A 21,174-nucleotide genomic window follows, 5' to 3' on the forward strand; every position below is an offset into this window, starting at 1 on the left:
CTGGCCAGCGCCCGGCCCCGCGCGAGGCGGCACGCGCATTCGGCGCACGATCCCCGCGCCCGCCCCCGCCCTGGGCTCGTCCCGGAGACCCGGGGGCCGAGGCGCAGCCCAGAAGGCTGGCTGCCCCGACCGGCCGCGGGGGACAGGGCGGGGGCGGCCAGCTGGGGGCGGGGCGGGCGGCATCCGGGCGGGCGGGGCGGGCGCGGATTGGCCGGGCGCCGCCACGTGACCGGCCCCTTATAGGGCGTGGTGCGGGCAGCGGAGTCGGGTGCGGCGGCGGCGGCGGCGGCGGCGGCGGCGGCTGGGCCGGGCGAGGTCCGGTGCGGGTCCGGCGGCTCCGCGGCTGCTCCGCTCTGAGCGCCTGGCTGGCGCGCCCCGCGCTCTCCCTGCCGGGGCCGCCGGGCCGGGGGATGCGCGCGGCGCCCGGGAGCCATGGTCCGCTTCGGGGACGAGCTGGGCAGCCGCTATGGGGGCGCCGGTGGGGAGCGGGCTCGGGGCGGCGGGGCCGGCGGGGCGGGCGGCCCGGGCCCCGGGGGGCTGCAGCCGGGCCAGCGGGTCCTCTACAAGCAGTCGATCGCGCAGCGCGCGCGGACTATGGCGCTCTACAACCCCATCCCGGTCAAGCAGAACTGCTTCACCGTCAACCGCTCGCTCTTCGTCTTCAGCGAGGACAACGTCGTCCGCAAATACGCCAAGCGCATCACCGAGTGGCCATATCCTGCCGGGGGGCCGGGCCGCTCAGGGGCCGGGGGACCGTCCGAGGTCGCGGGGACAGGGGCCGGGCACGGCGTCCGGTGTCCGCGCTCCGGCGCGTCGGGGAGGGGGCGGCCCGGCGGGGGGGCCGGGGCTGGGGCGGGTCGCGTGCGACGCCCAGTGGCCATCTTTCCCGGGGTCGGGAGGAGGGTGCGACCTGGGGAGAGGCGGATGGGGACGCGTCTCTCGGCGAGGAGGGGGCGGGGCGGGGCTCCGGGGGCCTTCGCGCGCCGCGTGTGCGTGTGTGTTTGAGGATGTACGCGCGCGCGCGCGCGCGCGTGTGGTCGTGGTGGTGGCGGCCGCGGGAGCGGGACGGACGCTGGGCGGAGCCCCCTGTCCCTGGACTCGTCCCTTCGCTCCCTTGGTCTGGGTGCAGAGCGCGCGGCCAGCCTGGAGGGCACACGAGGGCGAATCCGTGTCTGTGTAGGTGTGAGCACCCGTGTGGACGCGAGCCCGGGCGCGTGCCTGGCTGCAGGTGCTTGCGTGTGTGTGCGGGCATAGCATAGCATGAACCCGGCGTTGCGCGTGCGTGCGTTCGGGACTCGGTACATGTATGTTCGAGTGCCTGTGTAGGCACATGTGGCTACGTGTATCTGTAGGTGAGAGTGTGCGCCTGCGCAGGATCCTTCCTCAGCCTCACGCTAGGGGCGCGCAGTCCCCTCCCCTCGGGTCGAGGACGCCCGGCGGAGCTGGGCTGGGGCGCTGTCCGCGGTGCTGACGGCCGTCTGGACGTGCCGAGGGGCTGGCTGCCGAGACTGCAGAGGCTCCGCCTCCAGGCGGCCCCCCCGCCCCCCGCCCCCCACCCCCACCCCCAACCCCCCCATCCCGCCGAGGATGAGGGCAGAGAGGGAAGGGTGGGCTTCTGACCGGTTATTCTCAGGCCCTCTGGAGGTGGCCTCGCTGTGGTTGCTGCACTGCTGCGCGCTGTGGGCCTTGGCTTCCCCGCCTCCCCTCCCCCTTGGCACCTCCTGGCCAGTCCTTAACCCACGCACTCCATTTGAATACATGATCTTGGCCACCATCATCGCCAACTGTATTGTGCTGGCACTGGAGCAGCACCTGCCTGACGGGGACAAGACACCCATGTCTGAGCGGCTGGTGAGTGCGGCGGGGCCGAGGGCAGGGCTGCGGGTGGCGGTGGCTCATCCGATTCCAGGACCCTTTAGGATCTGTGGCTGAGCTTAGCTTCCTTGGACAGGGACATCTGGGCAGCTCTCCTCTCCTTTTGGTGGAGGAAAAGGTGAGAACCCAGGCAGCTAACACCTCCCTCAGGGTCTGGGGGACTGGGGTATCTGGCTCAGCTCACGGTGGGAAGGAAGGCCTGAGAGAGGCCACATTAGCTAACAGCTACTTTGCCCTGTGCCACTAGCCACCCCACACCCTAAAAGGGTTGTCCAGTTCTACAACCTTAAGCCTTGATCTAAGAAACTTAGTGTAACCTGGGGTAGGGGAGTGGCATTCATAGTGGTCCAGGGTCAGGAATGTCAGGCTCTATGAGCACCCTCACGATGGGTAGGCTGTGGTAGGCCCTGTGGTATGGTCCTGGGTCTAGGGGCTGTCCTCCTCTCCCTCAGAGTTGTCTTTCCTGGCTCTGCTTGGAATACCTTCTCCATGGGGCCACCCCTATCCAGGGGAAGCCCTCCTTCCCAGGCTTTCTTCCCAAACATCCTAAATCGTTTTCACCCACTCCTGCCAAGAGCCGCACAGGTCCCTGTGGTGTCCCCTGTTGGAGCACATGAGAGTCAGGATGCCAGGACAGGGTCTCTGGAGGGGCTGGGGCAGAGGAAGGGTGATATTTAGAGCGAGTCCCATTTCAAAGGTGTGGCTTGTCCCCTAGCCCCTAGTCTTTCCTGCTGCCCTGATCCCTTTGCCTGGGCTTGGTGTGGGCTCCCAGGCCTGAGAGACTGAGCCTCAGAACAGAGAGAAGAAAAGAGCAGGTACAGGGGTCTGGAGAGGGAACCTGGGGCCTGGCTGAAGAGCTGCCCCAGCAGTCTCCCCTGGGGTTACTGGGCATCAAGAGGAGAATCCCTCTTTCTTTGTAGCCTGGCAAGTGATTGATCGTCTCTGTGGCTTCTTTCTGTGACGTCAGTGGAGATAGACAGGTGGTGATACAGGGCCTGTTCAGTGCTTAGTGTGGGCCCTGAACCCCCACTGCCACCATCACAGGGCCAGGGGTGGGGAAGGGGAGACGGAGTAAGGCTGACCTGGGGGTGCTCACAGTGTTGCAAGGCACCAAAAGAAGGCAAGGAAGTGGAGAGCCAGTGGGTGGGAGGTTTTCTGGAGTAGTCATTTCTGCAGGCGCTCAGAAGGCCGGGGGGTTTTGGTTGTGAGAGAGGAGGGGTGTGAAGGACAGCACAGTCATGCCACCAGGCAAGAGTGGGTGTGGTCCCTGTGGGGGAGTCTTGTGCCACCAGGAACCAGACAGGGTCACTTGCCTCCTGTGGCCCCCTTGTGCACGCTGGTGTTGTGTGTGCTTGTGCTGAGTGTGTGTTCTGGGGGCTAGAGCAGAGGGTGAAAGTGAGAGCAGAGAGCCTCTGCCAGGCCACAGGGCGTGGCCATATCTCCAGGGAAGTCTGGCAGGGGTAGGGCCAGAGGGAGGCAGGCCAGGAGATGGTGGGGGGCAGGAGGCAGGGAGACCAGTGCACAGTAGTTGGGCTCACGCTTGTCCCTGCTGGGTGGCAGGCTTGAGTGGGCCAGCCGGGCATCCAGGCAAGTCTGAGCTCCTGCCTCCCAAATGAGGGAAGATTTGCTTTGTGGTGAGGGGGGTTGGGCTATCGGGAGAACAAACAGAATGTGCCTAGAGGCCTTGGGAGCCCTTGCTGACCCTAGTCTTGTGTGTAGACACAGGTCTTCGGGCCGTTAGGACAGACAGAAGGCTGGAACACGGACTGGGGCCTGGAGAGGAGGGGCTGTGGCGGCTTCAGGGTTCAGACCTGGAGGCTTGTGCTGATGCTGGTGGACCTGTAGGGGGCTGGGTGACAAAGGGTCAACCTCTTCACTGTCTGCCAGCCTGGAGTGGGGTGGGGCCTTCACAGCTCCCTGTCTCTGGGGTTCTGCTTCTCGGCCACCCGTCAACCTCCTGAGCGGCCTTTGGCCAGAACCGCTAGCTTGCAGTCCCACCTCACCCCTTCCGAGCTCGCCCTGAAGAGAAGGATCTGTCGTGGGCCCTGTCCCATCTCCCAGCTCGGGCCTGCTCTTTCGTCTGCCTGGAAGCTCTCTGTGAAGACGTGTTTGTTGGAGCCAGTGTCTTCCCTGGGGCTGATGGTCAACAGCCCCTTCGTTTGGGGGAGAGAGGACCCTCCAACTAAAGTAGACCTAAAGCTTTCAGAGGATGATTTCGGTCATGAGTCAGCATCTGGGTACCAAGATGGGAGAGCTGGGCGGTGATGGGCACAGGGCTGACGGGGCCCCTGGGGGAGGTAGCTCCTGCCAGGCACAGCCGGAGAGGCCCTGGCTGAGGGTATTCCCGGTCATATGGGGAGGACTCTTGAGGACCAGGCTTCCTGTGTGTGGCGGGGGGAGACACGGGCTGCTGGCCCTCAGTGGGAACTGACAGCAGCCACAGGGAGCCAGTCTGGCGCTCTCCTCCCCTGCAGCCCCAAAGTGGCCAGTCCCCAGGCCCTGCAACCCTGGCCGCTTTCTGGCAGGGCAGAGCCGCTTTCTGTAGGGCAGTTCCTCCTCTGGCTCCCTAAGGGGCCCCTTCGCACCACTCCTTCATCTGCTTTTTTATAACAGCAGCCCTGGCGTACAGGTGTCCTTGGTCTGCACTCAGGCCGTTTCCCATGCTGACCTTCCCAGCGCACCCCCGTGGTCCAGTTCCCTGGGGCTCACCTGCACCAAGGCTCTCTATGCCACCGTCCCCAAGTGAGCGATGCCCCTGGTCACTTACGACACCATCTGTGCATGTCTCCATGTGACGTCCTCCTCCCCGAGCCCTGTACAGCTTGCTTCCCACCTTGCTCGGCACCAGACAGACCTGGCCCCAGTTGATGCTCGTGGCTGAGTGATAAGATGCGGTGACAACATTCTTTTGCTCACACTGTTCCCTCCACCTGGAATTCCTGTCCTCGCTGCCCCGCTGTCTGCCTTACTCTCCAGAGGCTCCCTGGGGTCTGGGCTGTATTTGCCCCCACCAAGATTTGCATTTGTGTGTTATGATTATTATCCAGAAGATATGTGTTGAATGAATAAGTGGGTCCTGGGCTGCACCCCAGGAATTGGGGCATTATCCAGGCAACTTCTGAAGTGATTGGAGCCCAGGATCACACCGATCACCTCTGGGTTTGAATATGGCTTGGTTTCCAACAAGCTGTGAGTCTCCAACAAGCTGTCATGTCTGGGCCCGTTTCCTTTAGAGTCAGGATGATAATACCTTTAGTGCGTGGGGTGTGGGATGGATTGCAGAAAAGGCCCACAAGTGCTGTCAACATTGCTTCTCCTGCTGCAGGGGCTTCGAGGCGTGAGAGACCCCAGGACACCCCCCCCCACCGCCCTGTTGTGGCTGGGGTGCCACTGACTATGGGGGCAGGGCCACGTTTCCTGTGAAGTCTGTAGGTGGTGAGGCTGAGTGGAGGGGGGGTGGGGTCAGAGCTGGGACAGTGTCCCTGCCTGCTGCCTCGACCTGTCCAACTTGGGGGTGGTGGCAACCCTTTCTCTGCCTCTTCACAGGATGACACGGAGCCCTACTTCATTGGCATCTTCTGCTTTGAGGCGGGGATCAAGATCATAGCTCTGGGCTTCGTCTTCCACAAGGGCTCCTACTTGCGGAATGGCTGGAACGTCATGGACTTTGTGGTGGTTCTCACAGGGTAGGTGGCCAGGACCTGGGGTGTCCCCTTGCTTGGGGCTAGGGGTGAGCCAGCAGTGTCCACACCAAGCTGTTGTGAGTGCTGGTGGCCGTGTGAGGAAATGCCTGATGGTGTGGGACGGGGCTGTTACCCGTGAGCGGCCGTCTTTGCTGAAGGACCTGCGTACAGCGTTCTATCCTCAGGTGGAGCGCTCTTACAGACCACAGGCGTGGGGCCACTGGCTCTGTGGCTGGGTCCCCATGGGGGAGGGGCTTCCCAGGGCAGAGGGAGGGCTCTGGGCAGTTTCCTGACTGAAGAGCTGCCTGGAAGTGTGTTCTCAGAGCTCTGGCGCTGTGCTTGGACGAGCGCGTGAACGTTGTGTGTTTCCACGGTTTCTGGCTCCAGGAAGGTGCTTAATCAGTGTGTCCTGCCCACCACTGTCCTCCTCAAATGGACCCTGGTAATTGACAATTTGTGATTCGAAGTTGATTTGGGGGTGGGCTGGGGTGGGTTGCAGGCAGAGCACCCTGCTCGTCGTCACTGAGCCCCTCACCTTTGGAGGCTAGGTCTTTCGGTCTTTCCGACTGCCTGACAGTAGGGCCCTTGCCCTGCTTCTCTGGCCAGCGGGCTGAAGGCTGGAGCTAGGCTGCTCTGGGAGTGGGGTGGGTGAGAGCTTAGGGAATTTGCTCCACAGGACCTGTTTGCATAGCCCAGGCCCCAGAGGCCCCGCCCCAGGCCAGGGACTGCAGTCTCTTCTTCCCTGGGGCCTTGTGGTCCCAGAGAGGCTCAGAGCCCCAATCAGAGAGGAGGAAGGAGGCCCCACTGTTGCCCAGAACACTCCTTCCCAAGGAAGGGTGATTGTGGCCAAGGCCTCCACCCTGCCCAGCGACCCCTAACCTGCCTTGGTGCAGGTGACCACCTGTGCAGAGGTGGTTTAGGCTGAAGGCAGAGGAGGGAGGAGGTGACCACGGAAGCCCCAGATCTGGGGCTTAAGCCTCCACGGGCTCCCTGTGTGTGAGAAGACATGAACTTGGCTAAATAGCCTCTGGGCGACCAAGCAAGACTCTCGGTCCCACTGATGATGCTGGTGGGGGTGCTGGTGGTGAGCGTGGCCCTCAGAGGGCGGGGCGCTCCCCGTGGTCCACCAGGCACTGGGCAGGGTGTCTGGGAGCATCACTGGCTGTTTACATTGCTCCCTCCCTCTAGACGTGAGCCCCTGAAGACAAGAACGGTGTCTTATTTTTCGGGGTGTCCCTAGAGCCTAGCTTGGGGCGGGCCCCCAGGAGAGGTCAGAGAGTGTCTGCTGAATTAATGGGTTACTGAAGTGGCAGTGCTCTGTGCTCGGCCTGCCTGCTGGAGCCCGCTGGTGGCAGGACCCTGCCTCCCAGTCTGCTGTCCATGGTGCTGAGTGTCTGGGTTTCTAGGAACAAGGCAGGGAGGCAGAGGAACCCCCATCTACTCCTTGGCAGGACCCGTGGTCTTCTGATAAGCTCGTCCTGGTTCCAGGTCCAGGGAGCCATTCCCTCAGTGAGGGCTGGGAGAGACTTCTCAAGGGGAGGTCACAAGACAGAGGAGGATGGACTCACCTTCCTGAGAGCCCCAGTGAGAGGGTCCCAAGGGTCCTGAGACCTTAATTCTGGCCCCTGGCCTTGGAGACCCCTACTTTGTCCATCTCTTCTTTCTGTTTCTGTTTCTTCATCTCTCTCTCTCTCTCTCTTTCACTCTCTCATCTTTCCCGTGTACTTCTCTCCTCCGTCTCACACCCCACCCTCCAACCCTGGTTTCTCTGTGTCTCTGTCTCTCTTTTCTTCCTTCCCTTACTTTCGTGGTCCTCGTCTCTGCATTTCTGGCCTTCTCTGACTTCTTTGTCTTCTCTGTCACTATTTCTTTCACTCTTTTTTTATTTTTTTTTTATTTTTATTTTTTAAAAAAAATTTTTTTTTCAACGTTTATTTATTTTTGGGACAGAGAGAGACAGAGCATGAACGGGGGAGGGGCAGAGATAGAGGGAGACACAGAATCGGAAACAGACTCCAGGCTCTGAGCCATCAGCCCAGAGCCCGACGTGGGGCTCGAACTCACGGACCGCGAGATCGTGACCTGGCTGAAGTCGGCCGCTTAACCGACTGCGCCACCCAGGCGCCCCTATTTCTTTCACTCTTGATGCCTTTGTTTCTCTGTGTCTTTTCGCTTTTTCTCTCTCATTTTTCTTTCTTTTCTTTCTGTTTTTGGCCTTGTTCTGGGTCACAGAGTCTCTGCTCTCTGCGTCTGTAGGAGGAAGGCCAGGAGTTGGCACTAGTAGTTTCCAGGCTCCCTCTCTCTGCACATCATTGCCAGAGGTGTCTCAGGTGGGGACAGTGACCTGTGTCCCCTAGGGGCTCACGTGTGGGCCCAGAGTTATGCAGGGAACGCGCTCAGGTGCTCCTGCTTGTGGCTCATGGGGGCTTGTGAGCCTGGGTGTGTGTGCATGTGGGTATGTGGTAGAAGGAGGTCCCAGGTCATTTCGGTGTGAGTGCTAACCAGTGGGGAAGCCAGGGAGGTGCTCTAACCCAGCCCCTCCTGAGCTGAGGTCCCTGTGGATAGCCATGGGAGGGGCATTACTTCTCATTACTTTGTTGTTTTTAATTAGGGTTTACTTAATTGGGGCTCAGAGGGCTGGAGGCCCCTGGTGGGGAGGGGAAGGGCTCTGGCTGGGGAGGCCGCGTTGCTTGGTGAAGCCCGACTTGTCCCTAGAGGCCTGCTGGGGTCCCTTCTGCTTCTGAGGCTGGTGTGCAGGTCATGGGAGGAGACTTGAGTGGAATGGGGTCCCCACCCATGCCTCAGGGAAGCCCCTTATCCCCAAGCCTAGGTCTACCCCTGGCATTAGGGAGCATAGCACCTAGTCCTAGCTCCACGGGAATGTGCTGAGGGGCTGTCCTGCCCACAGGCCCTCCGTATGCCCCTCGTCCGTGCCTCTGCCACTTGAGCTGACATCTTCTGACGCTTTCTCTGCTAATCATCATTGGTTAATTGCTCATTTATTGAAAATTTGCTGAGCCTCTGCCAGGTGCTGAGGACACAGGAGTGAACAAGACTGCTGGTCCCCTGCCCTGTGGCCAACATGCTGGGGGGCACCGTACCCCCAGCCCTCCTCTGTTTCTTCTTGGTGTACATAGATTTCCTAGAACGTTCACACTTCATTACGTGTGATGTTTAGTGTGCCCCCCACCACTCCTGCCCCTCGATATATGCTTGGCAAGGGCAGGTCTTGACCTGTGTTCTTCATGGCTACACCACAGTGCCTGGGGGGAGGTCTGCCACGAAGGTCACTCCGTAAATGGAAAGGCTGTGCTTCAATTTCCCGCACCGGAAGGGAGTTAGGAGTGCGGAGTGTGGGCTGGGGGTCCCTCAATGAGGCGGTGAGTTTGGAAGGGCATGAGGGGTGAGCCATCTACGTATTTGGGGAGGCGGTGGCTGGGGGTGTCAGTGCAGGACACAGGTGTATCGATGGCCTTTAGAGTCCAAGAATAGTTAGGATCCCTGGGGAAGCTGCCCATGACTGAGCCCAGGGACCGGAGTTGGTAGATTGGGACTGGCCAGTGAGGTGGGTGGAGAACCCAAAGAGGAAAGTGGATGGTGTTTCAGGAAGGAAGAGCTCTTCCTAAATAGAAGCAAGAGGAGGGAATGGAGGAGGGGTTCATGGTGAGCACCTGTGGGCAGCTCTTCTTTCCAGAATTTTGCAGCAAAGCAAGGCAGAGAAGTGGGGCAGTGGCAGGAGGGAGGTGAAGGGGCAGGAGAGAGACTACAGCCTGTGTGGTAGTCCAGGAAGCAAGGATGAGCAGATGATGTAGGCAGCGTGTCCTGGAGAGATGTTCTGGATGGATGAGGGAAAGTGGGATCCAGAATGCTGGGAGTCCCTGTCTGTTGATCTCAGCGGGAAATGGGGGAGGGGCTGAGAGTGCACTTGGGCTGGCAGGTGAGGAAGCAGGGCGGTGGAGAAGCCCTCAGACTGTTGTGTTTCCAGTGAACTAGGAAGCGAGCACATGAGCTGAGATGTGGTGTGGGAAGGGTTAGAGGCTGATGCACAAGGGCAGGGGATGAGATGGGGAGGGCAAGGGAGGTGGGGGCAGAGAGATGGGGAGTCAGGAGAGAGAATGAATGGAAGGAAGAAAGGGAGGGAGGAAGGATGGCAGGGAGGGAGGAGGGGAGGGAGGGAGGGAGGGAGGAAGGGAGGGAAGGAGGGAGGAAGGAAGGAAGGAAGGGAAGGAAGAGGAGGGAAAGGGGGAGGGAAGGAAGGAAGGGGGGAAGGAAGGAAGGAAGGAGGGAAGGAAGGAAGGGAGGGAGGGAGGAAGGAAGGGAGAAAGGGAGGGAGGGAGGGAGGAAGGAGAGGAAGGGAGGGAGGGAGGGAGGAAGAGAAGGAAGGAAGAAAGGAAGGAAAGGGAAGGAGGGAGGAAGGAGAGGAAGGGAGGGAAGGGAGGAAGGAAGGAGGGAAGGAAGGAAGAAGGGAAGGAAGGAAGGAAGGAAGGAAGGAAGGAAGGAAGGGAGGGAGGGAGGAAGGAGGGAAGGAAGGGTTCCTCTGCCACATCCAGTCTCTCACCTCTTCCTTCGCCTCCCTCTCTGTTCACCTTCCCTCCTTTACTCAGTGACTGTCTGGCCATCCATGCCCTCATTCACTTGGAAGGTATTTGTCAAATGCTCTAGTTGCTGAGGCCACGGTGGTGAGCATGGAGGCTGCCTTCTGCTGGGGGCGATAGTGAACAAACAACACGTGCCATGCAGGGTAGTGAAGCGCAGCAAGGAGCAGAAGGCCAGGGTGGGTTGAGGGTGACGTTTGTCCTTTCGTGGGGGTCAGGAAGGGCCCTGGGAAGCACCTCAAGCAGGGGAGCAGGCAGGGGGGGAGGTGGGTCTCGGTGAGCCTGGGAGGGGAGCAGAGGGTGAAGATGTGGCAGGCTGTGGGGGCTGCTGGAGGGCTGTGAGTGCAAGAGCTGGGACCCGGTGCAGGGCTGACCAAGGGGACGGTAACCCAGGTGGATACGATGGGGCCTTGGACTGGGGTGCAGCTGGAAGAAACACTGGTCTGGTAGATTGCCCACAGGAAACCGTCTGGCACCTCCTTAGTGGGGCAGCCACGCCCCCAACTCACCTGTAGCTGACCCCACGTGTCTGACCTCCTGATGCTGTCCCCGTGTCCCTGCCTCCACCCTCACAATCCCTCTTGGAAGTCCCCGCCCCACCCTTTGGTCCCTGAGGGATTGATTCCAGCTGGCAGTCAGGGCAGGGGCCCGAGCAGGGTCCCCTCAGACCCCGGGCATGTCTTCCTGCTGGCAGAGCCCAGCGTCCCCCAACCCTGAGAGTCCCTGCTCCTGTCATGGCCTCAGCCCGGTGCTTTCCTTCCTGGTCCTGCGGGACACGAGCAGAGACACGTGTCCTAGCTCAGGCAGGTGGCTCCTCCAGGGGACGTTTCCAACCACAGCTTCTCATTTTACTTCAGATTAAACTGGGATTTCTTTCCAGGACATGTAATTAGAGCTCAGGGGCCTCTCTCCCCAGACTGGGCCTCCTGTGGGAAGCAGAGAGGGCAAGCGGGCTGCGTTGCTCTGGGAGGAAGTCTGGTCCCGGCTCAGCCCTTGACCACTAGGAGGCCTGCTGCTTCCTGTCCAGCTGGGGCATAGACAGGCCGGCCTCCTGGCGCCGTGGAGGCCCGGCTGAGAGAGGGGGTGATGGTGCAGGAGAGTGCTCTGGGGAGGCCAAGCCCAGAGGACGTCTGCCCTGGACGAGGCGGGTCCAGTAGGTATGGGCCGAGGTGAGCAGTGACCGTGTGTCCAAGTGTGGAGACCAGGGGGCTGGGCCTCACTGTGGCTGACAAGTGATTTCATACCCGAATGTGAGGTGACCCTGTGTCTAAGTTTGAGATGACAAAAGCCACCGTGTCCGAGTGCCTAGCAACACTGGATTTGGACGTGGGCTGCACCCGGTGTGCGTCTGAGCTGTGGGCACTGGAACAGTCGTGTTCGGCCACCGTATAGGTGCCATAGGCTCCATACAGGGTCTCCCTCCATCCTATCTATGACTGTGATGCCACTGATGGGGTCTCTATTGGTCAGATCAGGGGTCTGCTGCCGGGGGTCTGTTTGCCTGGTCAGATTAAGGGCTTGCCGGGTGGGGGTGGGGGTCTCTATGCCAGGTCAGATTGGGGGTTTGCTGGGCGGGACGGGTGTCTGTATGGCTGGTCAGGTCAGAGGTTTGCTGGGTTGGTGCTGGGTCTGGTCAGGTCAGGGGTTTGCTGGACTTTCTGTCCTGGTCCTGACTTGAGGCTGGACATGGCCTCCTCAGCATTTAGCTGGGACCAAGGGGTGGGGGCTGAGTTCTAACAAGTAGCCCCGGGAGCAGCAGAGGGAGGTTCTCAGGACCATTATTTGGGGTATGAAGTTTCAGTCCTTCCAGGTAGCATCCGTGGGCATGATTGATGACTCGGAACAGGTCTGGCCAGGGGTCTGCAGGCCCTCCTGGTGCTGTGGTGTCATTGAGAAGTCCACTCCCAGAGTGGGCTGGGGGCGGATGGGGTGGGGGTGCCCTGTGCCCAGCCCCCAGCTGTCTCCCTCCTGATAGTGGCCTCCTCCTGGGTCTGCTGGGCCCTGGGTACAGGCCTAGAGCCCCGTGGTGGATTATATAACTTGAGGGAGGTGGGTAGGGTGGAATCCCGGCCTCCCTCAGTAGCACACGCCCCCGGGCTGGGTATTTATAGAGGACCAGCTCACTTACTCTGCTTGCTGTCTCTTGGTGTCTCCTCTATCCTATTCCCCCTCCCCCTTCTTCCTCTGTTTCAGGGTTCTTTATACTCTCCTGGGCTGGAGCTCGGAGAGCATAAAGAGACAGGCCCCTCCTCGGCATGGCCCGCAGACCCCCCAACCCTCCCTCCTTGTGTCCGAGGGCTGAGGAAGAGCCCTCTCGTCTCCAGCCCCAGGGGCCTGGTGATCCTGGGTAGGGCAGGGCATCCGGACTTCCCAGCCTCCTGGAGCTGAGCTGTGCTGTGGGCAGCTGACCCTGGGATTCAGGCTCTGGCGCTAGGGTGTCCTGAAGGTTGCCTCAAGCTAGGCATTCTCGTGTGGGGTGGAACCTCAAGTCAATGTGCAGATGCTTGAGGGGCTCTGCACGACTTGGGGGTACCTTTCCCATGCCACCTAGCGCAGCAGCCCCGAGGGAACGCTGGCGCAGTCTCTGCAAACTTGCTGTCATGGAGCCCAGAGCAGAGAAGCAGCCCCAGGCCCAGATATGGCCAAGCACTTTCTGGGCAGCCGGCATCTGAGCAGGAGAGACTGGGGAGGTTGGCCAGTGACTCCTTCAGGTTTCATTCTGAGTGGGCCTTGAAGCCTTGGAAGCCTGACTCAGGGGACCTGCCAGCCAAGGCTCACGAAATTCTTCAGGGAGGGATGGTGGGGAGGTAGGTGGTACAGCCTGGAGACGTGAACTCAGTTTTGGCTAGTGGGAGGGGGATGGGATGCTGGAAGGCTTCTGGGAAGGGAGGGGACACAGCCAGGTGGGGGCTGGGATGTGTCCATTCCTGGGCCCTGTGGTCTGCCTGGGTGCACTGAGTGGCCAGGGATGGGTGGGGGACTGGGCTGTGAGAATCAAGGCTGCTCCCCGTCTTGGATGTGGGGCTGGTGGGCTGAAGAGGCATGACCAGAGTTCTGAAATGGGCGGGAAGTTAGTTGCCAACACTTAAGGAGCTTTTATGTAAAAACCCACGTTTCCGTCCAGCTTCTGCTCTTGGGACCGGCCTACCTAGGCTGGTCTGTGACCGCGTCTCCAGGCCCAGGCCTCAGTCAGTACTCTGCTCCCCCAGACCCACAGGGTCCCAGGCCTGCCGTGTCTCCATGGGGGCAGCTGGGGGCAGCTGAGGGCAACTGCTCCCCTCTCCTGTGGCTGGTGCGCTGTGAGGGCGCGAGACTGTGCGTGTGGATAGTGCACGCACCTGCCCTGCATGGGTGGAGCTGCCAGCCTGGAATCTCTGTCCCTGCCCAGCCCCACGCAGCTGCCCTGCCACCCTCTCTCTCACGCTGGTGGGCTCAGAGCTGCACATTCATACTGAGGTGGGAATGGCTGCTAATGTCTTCGTGTGTTACAAAGCTGGTCTCAGGACTGAAGCAGGGGGTGGCCGAGCAGGTACAGGATGGAGGCCCCCCACCACCTTGGCTCCTGGTCCCTTCTTGGGCTGTCCAAGTAGGGGAGCCGCTGGCATGTGCAAGGCGGGGCTCTTTGTGACCCTGTGCCTCCCTCCCCCTGCCTGCAGCTCACACCCTCTGGGCCATCCCCAAACCTGACGTGCAGTCAGACGGACCTAGAACTCTGAGGTTCTCAAGAGGTCAAGTGTGACAAGGCCCCTGGGCGTCCTGCCATTCACCCCTGCCAGTGCCATCCTGCGCCCCTCACTGTACCCTCTTTCCCCAGTTCTGTGTCTCAGTCTCCTTCCTGGGGAGGCCACTCTAGGAGCCCCCACCACACCAGCCAGTGGCACCCTCTCCCCACGAAACAAGAGCCTGTGCCTCTGGTCCCCTGTCCTGGCTGGGAGGTGTGGGGCCTTTGTACTTCTTGTTGGATGGGGCCGTTTGTGGCTTCTCTCCAACTCCCACACCGTCCTCCACCTTCTGGCCTCTTTGCCCTCCTCTTGCCCCAAAAGGCTCCCCCTCTGGCGCTCCGTGATGAGTCCATCTGTCCACTCGCACATGTGTTCCCTTGAAGGGCTGTGTGTGAGCTTGGGCTGCCGTAACGGAATGCCATACAAGGGGTGGCTGAAGCAACAGACATTTATTGGTGACTGGAGGTCTGAGATCAGTTGCCGACAGAGTGGGTTTTGGTGAAAGCTCTCTTCCCGGCTTGTGGACAGCTGACCTCTCGCCTGTTCTCACGTGGTCTCTTGTCTGTGCACACAGAGAGGTCTCCGGTGTCCCTTCCTCTTCTAAGACAGTCTTGTCTAGTTAGGGCCCACCTTTATGATCCTGTTTAAACTTATGATCTCCAAATACAGTCACATTAGGGGTTAGGGTTTCAACACAGGAATTTGGAGGAGGACACAGTTCAGTCCATAACAGGCTGTGCTCAGACCCCAGGCTTGTCTGGACAAGCCTCTGCCTGTTCCCATCACCGCTGTGCCCTGTTGCTAACGTGTTCACCAAATACCGTGGGGTTGGAACCCAGCTGGGAGAGCAGGAACCCCCTTGACACGGGTTCCGTGTCCACTACCATGGACACGGTAGTGTTGTGGCTGATCCCGGGCCCCCGTCCCTGTGGCTGGTGTATGTGGCTCAACTCCTCCCTCCCCCTGCCCTTCTTCTGACAGTGGGCCCTTTCTCACCCTTCGCGGACATCTGTCTGTGCCTCACAAAGCCCCAGCAGCTGCAGGGCCAGAGAGCGCGTGGGATGGCTGGCCCATCCTGGACTGGGCGGGCGGTGGGGGTGGACACCGCTGGGACTGCAGAAGGTGGAGGTGTTCCCTGGGTGCCGCAGCCTCCTGTAAGGGCAGGGGCCCCCGAAGAGCCCTCAGCGTCGCCTCCCTGCTCTGTCCACACCTGCTGGGTCAGGCGCTCGTGCTGAGAATGCAGTGGTGGGGGCGGGGACGGCCTCTGGGATGGGCAGGAAGTCAGACCGTCCTCCTTCCCATCACCTGATAGGTACCGGGCTCTGTGTCTCCACTGAGGCACAGCCAGAGGCAAACCCTGCAACGCCGGGCAGATGCAGAGACCCGAGGCCCAGCCTGCTCCAGCTGCCCTCCGGCCCCGGCCTCACCCTCTGGTCTGCTCCTTGAGGGTAAAGTCCCTCCTGGATGCTGCGTTTCCTCCCTGTGCTCTTCTGGGCCCACATGCCTGGGACACAGGCGGCGTGGGTGTGGGCCTGGGCACAAAGGCCTCCAAATCTGTCCTCGGAGCTGCTGGACAAAGGGAAGGAGGCCAGCTCCTGAAATGTGAAGAGGTAAATAAAAACTGAAAGCTGACTGTTTTATGAGGTTTCCTGTGTGCTGGCTGCTGTTCTGATATGATAATCCTGCAGCCGTCTTGAGCCAGGTGCCATTATTACCACCTCCACTTAAAAAATTAAATACTTTGGAGCACATGGAAGGCTCAGTTGCTTGAGCATCCGATTTTGGCTCAGGTCCTGATCCCAGGGTCGTGAGATCGAGCCCTGTGTGGGGCTCTGCGCTGGGTGTGAGGCCTGCTTGAGATTCTCTCTCTCTCTCTCTCTCTCTCTCTCTCTCTCCCCCCCCTCCCCCCTCCCCCTCTCTCTGTCCCTCCCCACTCTGTCTCAGAAATAAAAAGAATTAACTATTTGAGCTAAGTGTAGATTCTCAATATGCAGAGAGAATGGTGAATGGGTCACATCCCATGAAATGGGGCACAAAGTCACAGCCAGACATTTGTGCCCTCACAGCTGTGTCCCCCAGTGGCCTCCAGCCCGTGGCAATCACTAATCCGTCCTCCACTTTCATAAGTTTGAGTTTTTAAGAACATTATAAAAATGGAATCACACCTTTAGGGACTGGCTGTCCTCTCTGAGGCCAACTCGGAAGATCTGGTTTCTTCCTTTTCATTGCTGTGTGGTGTTGTCTTGTGGCTTCCCTGAGTCTGTCTAACCACTCACCTGCTCACAGACACTGGGTTGTTTCCAGATTTTGAAATAATATGAACAAGTTGCTATGCGCATTCTTATACAGGTTTTTGTGTGAACATAAGTTTTCTTTTCTCTGGGATGAACGCCCAAGAGCACAACTACCCAACTGTTACCCAGAGGCTGTGTTATTTTACAAATTTTACGTTCCCACCAGCAATGTGTGAATGATCGAGTTTCTCTGCATCCTCACCAGCATTGGGTGTTATCACTACGTTTTGTTTTACCCGTTCTGATAGATGTGTAGTTTTGATTTGCATTTCCCCCGTGGCCAGTGATGTTGGACAGCTTTCGCTGTGCTCGTTTGCCATCTGCGTATCCATTTTGGTGAAATGTCTCTTCATATATTCTGCGCATGTTCGAATTGAATTATTTGATGCTAGTTCGTCGTCAGATACGTGGCTTGCAAATATTTTCTTCCAGTCTGTAGCGTATTTTTTTGTTCTTATAGAAGGGACTTTTTCAGAGCAAAAAGTTTCAATGTTAATGAAGTCCAGTTTACAAGTTTTTCTGTGTATGGATGGGACCTTTGGTTTTATCTCTGAGAACTCTTCACCAGCCCTCAGTCCTTAAGGTTTTCTCTTACGTTTTTTTTTCCTATAAGTTTTATAGTTTGCATATTACTTGTAAGTCCATGACCCATTTTGAGTTAACCTTTATATCGGCTGTGAGGGTTAGATTGAGGTTCTTTTTTTCCCTTTCACCTGTGGATTTCCAATTGTCTTAATACCATTTGTTGAAAAGTCTATATTTCCTCTATTAATTTTTTTTGGACTTCTGTCAAAAGCCAGTTGGGCATATTTGAGTGGGGTTTTTCTGGGGTTCCCTCTTTTGTCCCACTGGCTTGCGTGTCCAACCCCCGACCAAGCCTGCACTGTCATGATGACTGTGGCCTCAAAAGCCTTGAAATCACATAGACTCATGCCCATTGCTTTCTTCTTTTTTTCCCAATTGTTTTAACTGTTCTAGCTTCTTTTCTGTCATATAGATTTTGGAATAATCTTGTCAATATATACACAGATCTTGATAGGAATTGTGCGTGTCAGTTTGCAGAGAACAGACTCCCGGTTGCTGAGCATGGTGGGTCTCTCCATCTGTGTGGCTCTCCTTCGACGTCTTTACTCCACATTTTGTAGCGGTCAGGGTTCAAGTCCTGCACATGTTTCATTACATTAGCGTCTGAGTTCTCTTGTATTTTTGCTTGAGTATAAATGCAATCGTATTGCATTTTAAATTCCAGTTTCTGCATGTCCATTGCTAGTATCTAGAAAGAGAATAGATTTTTATATGTTGGTCTTTAATCCTGCAACCTTGCTGAACTCACTAATTCTTGGAGATTTTTTTTCAATAATTTTTTTAATGTTTATTCATTTTTGAGAGAGAGAGAGAGACAGAGCGTGAGCAGGGGAGGGGCAGAGAGAGAGGGAGGCACAGAATCCGAAGCAGGCCCCAGGCTCTGAGCTGTCAGCACAGAGCCCGATGCGGGGCTTGAACTCACGAACTGTGAGATCATGACCTGAGCTGAAGTCAGATGCTCAACAGACTGAGTCACCCAGGCGCCCCGAGATTTTTTTTTTTTTTTTTGAGATTTTTTGGAATTTCCAATGCAAGTACGTCATTTGCAAATAGGGACGGTTTTATTTCTTTCTTTCCAAGCTGTGTGCTGCCTCTTTCCTTTTCTTGCTTTATTGCGTTGATGGGGCAACTGGGACCATACTGAGTGGGAGTGGTGAGAGTGGAAGGCTTGGTCTTTTTCCCACTGTAGGGGGGAAACACGTCCAGCGGGGTGTGGGTCCTGTAGGTCCTCGTTATTAGGGAGAGGCAGCTCCCCACTGTTCCCATTTTCTTGAGAATTTTTGTCACGAATCAGTGTCACATTTCATTGAATGCTCTGTCTGCGTTGGCATGATCACATGACTCTTTCTTTGTAAGCCTTTTAATATGGTGGATTACAGCGAGTATTGAACCAGCCTTACTTCCCCGGAAGAAACATGGTCATGGTGTGTTTCTTTTTCATATACTGCTGAATTCTATTTGCTAGTATTTTGTTAAGGATTTTTGCATGTGCATTCATGAGGGTTATTGGTCTGTAGTTTTGTTTTTTGGTACTGTCTTTGTCTGGTTTTAATATCAGGATAATCCAAGCTTCATAAAATGAATTTTGAACTGTTTCTCTTGCCATCCTGTTTTCTGGGAACCATTGTGTGAAAAATGGTGTGAATTCTTCTTTAAATATTTGGTAGAATTCTGCAGTGAATCCGTTTGGGCCTGGAGATTTATTTTTTGGGAGTTTTAAAATTATGGATTCAATTTCCTTGTAGTTACAGAGATATTTGAATCATCTATTTCATATTGGATGAGTTGGAGTTGTTTGTGTTTTTTTAAGGAAGTGGTTCATTTCGTCTGAATTGTCAGATTGCTGTGCGTGGAGCTGCTGCTGGTGCTGTCCATTTCCCTCCGGACGTCTCGGGATCTGTGGTGGCGCTGTGCTTCTTCCCTGACACTGGTGATTCGTGTCTCCTCTCTCTCTCTCTCCTTAGTTGGTCTCGCTAGAAATTGTCGATTCTATGATCTTTTCAGAGAAACGGCAGTTAGTTTCGTTGTTTTTATTCTTTTTCTCTCTCGTTTTCAATTTCATTTATTTCTGTACTTGTTTCCTGCATTCTGTTGCTTTTGGTTTCTTTTTCTTAGTTCTTGTGGTGAGCACCTAGCATAGTGATGTGAGACCATTTCTTCTTCTTCTTCTTTTTTTTTACATTTATTTATTTTTGAGAGACAGAGCACAAGTGGGGGAGGGGCAAAGAGAGAGGAAGACACAGAGTCCGAAGCAGGCTCCAGGCTCTGAGCTGTCAGTACAGAGCCTGACGTGTGGCTCAAACTCACAAACCACAAGATCATGACCTGAGCCTAAGTTGGACACCCAGCCGACTGAGCCACCCAGGCACATGCCCCCATTTTTTCTTTCCTAAGTGTGCATGTCGTGTTATGAATTTGCCTCTCAGTGCTGCTTTAGTTGTACCCACACATTTTAATATTATGTCTTTTCAATTTAATTCCGTTCCATGTGTTTTTAAATTATCCTTTAGACTCCTTTGACCTGTGGATTGTTTAACAATGTGCTGTTCAGTTTCCAAATGTTTGGAGATTTTCCAGTATCTTCCAGTTACTGAATTCTAGTTTGGTTCCACTATGGTCAGAGAACATACTCTACTATCTTGATTATTTTCAGTGTATCAGTGTTTGTCAAAGCCAAACACTAGGTTTGTTCCCTGGGCTCTTGAGAAGAATGGGTGTGTTGCTGTGGGTGTGCAGAGCCACACAGCTGCACTGCAAGTGCGGGTCCGATCCTGTTTGTGGAAGGTGCTACTGAGTTCTCGTGTGTCCTTGCTGCCTTTCTGCCTACTTGTTCTCTCCACTGTTGAGAGTGCGCCGAGGGCTCTGACAATAACTCTGCTGTGTCTGCTTCTCTTTCCGGCCTAACTGGTAGGTAGCGTGTTGCATCATGTATTTTGCAGCTCTGTTGTTGAGTGCACACGCATATAGGGTTGCTATGCCTTCTTGAGAGATTGTTTTCTTCTGTGGCCATCTGTGTCTCTGGTAGTTTATTTGCTCTGAAGTCTATTTTATCCGATTTACTATGGTCATTCTAGTTTTTCTTTGATTAATATCTGCACAATATATCTTTTTCTATCTTTTTACTTTTAACTCGTCTATATCATTATATGTGAAGTGACTTTCTTATAAACACCATATTGTTGGGTTATGTTTATTTATTCGTGGTACCAATTCTTTTATTTGGTTTAGACCAATTCCATGTGGTGTAATGATTGATGTGTTAGGACTTAAGTCTATTTTTATATTTTTTGTTTCTGTTTGATCTCTCTTATTTCCCTGATTTTTTTCCCTTGCCTTCTCATGGGTTACTTGGACGTATTTTAGAACTCGATTTTAACTTACCTGTGTGTTCTGAGTGTAGCTCTTGTAAAGGGAATGGTTGCTCCAAGTATTGCATTATATGTACATCACTTACCTGAGTCTGTTGGTGTCATTTTTACCTGTTCAAGTCAAGTATAGAAATCTTATACACCTTACATTCCATTACTCTCCCCCATTTATAATATAATTATTTTAAATGTTTCCTCTGCATGAACTGCATCAGGATGTGCTGTAACTTTTGATTCAATCATCAAACGTGGTTTAGAAAACTCTGAGAAAGAAATTGTACTTACCCATATTTTAATTCTCTCCATTGTTCTTCCTTCACGGTGGTTGGTGATTCCTTTTTTTTCCATCATGTCCTTTCTGTCTAGAGAACTTTTTATAATCATTCTTTTAGGCTAGATCTGTTGGTGACAAATTCTCTTAGTATTTCTTCATCTGACAGTGTCCTGCTTTCTTCATTCCTGAGAACTATTTTTGTTGGGTATTGGTGTCTAGGTTGACTCTTATTTTTCTTCAGTACCTAAAAATACTGTGTCATTTCCTTCTGTCATGATTCATGATGAGAAATCTTGTCCTTTAAATTGTTTTCACTGATAGGTAAGGTATTGTGTTTCTCTGGCTACTTTGAAGATTATATATACTTTTATTGTGAAAGTTCTCAGAGAGTAGTCATATAGTACCATGGACAATGTACACAGCCTACCAAGATTCAGCAAACGTTAATTTTGCAATCTTTATTCTTCCTGCATTATATATTTCACGAAGTCATTTAAAAGATGTAGGTAGTATGAAGCTTCATCTCTAATATTCCATGAATAAGGACACTGACTGACAAGACTACAACAATATTATCATACCTCACAAAACAATCCCATTATCACCTAATTCATTCCACTTTCAAACTTCCAATTGTCTTAATTTCTTTTTAGCTTTCAGAAGTTTGTGATGTGTCTTGCTGTTGATATCATTGCACTTATCTTGTTTGGAATTCATACAGTTTCTTGAATCTGTAGGTTTAAGCCTCCTACCAAATTTGGGCTGTTTTCAGCCATTA

The 21,174-nt window shown here is 55.4% G+C and overlaps 1 protein-coding gene across 1 annotated transcript in view; it reads left to right on the forward strand.

The window, feature by feature from the left end:
* The first annotated feature begins 432 nt into the window (after positions 1-432).
* CACNA1B (calcium voltage-gated channel subunit alpha1 B) overlaps positions 433-21,174 on the forward strand; it is a 190,550-nt gene continuing 169,808 nt past the window's right edge. Inside the window, exons 1-3 of the mRNA XM_030293870.1 lie at positions 433-713; positions 1,746-1,851; positions 5,422-5,561. Of these exons, the coding sequence (XP_030149730.1) occupies positions 433-713; positions 1,746-1,851; positions 5,422-5,561 (527 nt within the window). The remainder of the gene's footprint in view (positions 714-1,745; positions 1,852-5,421; positions 5,562-21,174) is intronic.

Source organism: Lynx canadensis, chromosome D4 (genome assembly GCF_007474595.2).
Source record: "Lynx canadensis isolate LIC74 chromosome D4, mLynCan4.pri.v2, whole genome shotgun sequence".
Classification (NCBI taxonomy): domain Eukaryota; kingdom Metazoa; phylum Chordata; class Mammalia; order Carnivora; family Felidae; genus Lynx; species Lynx canadensis.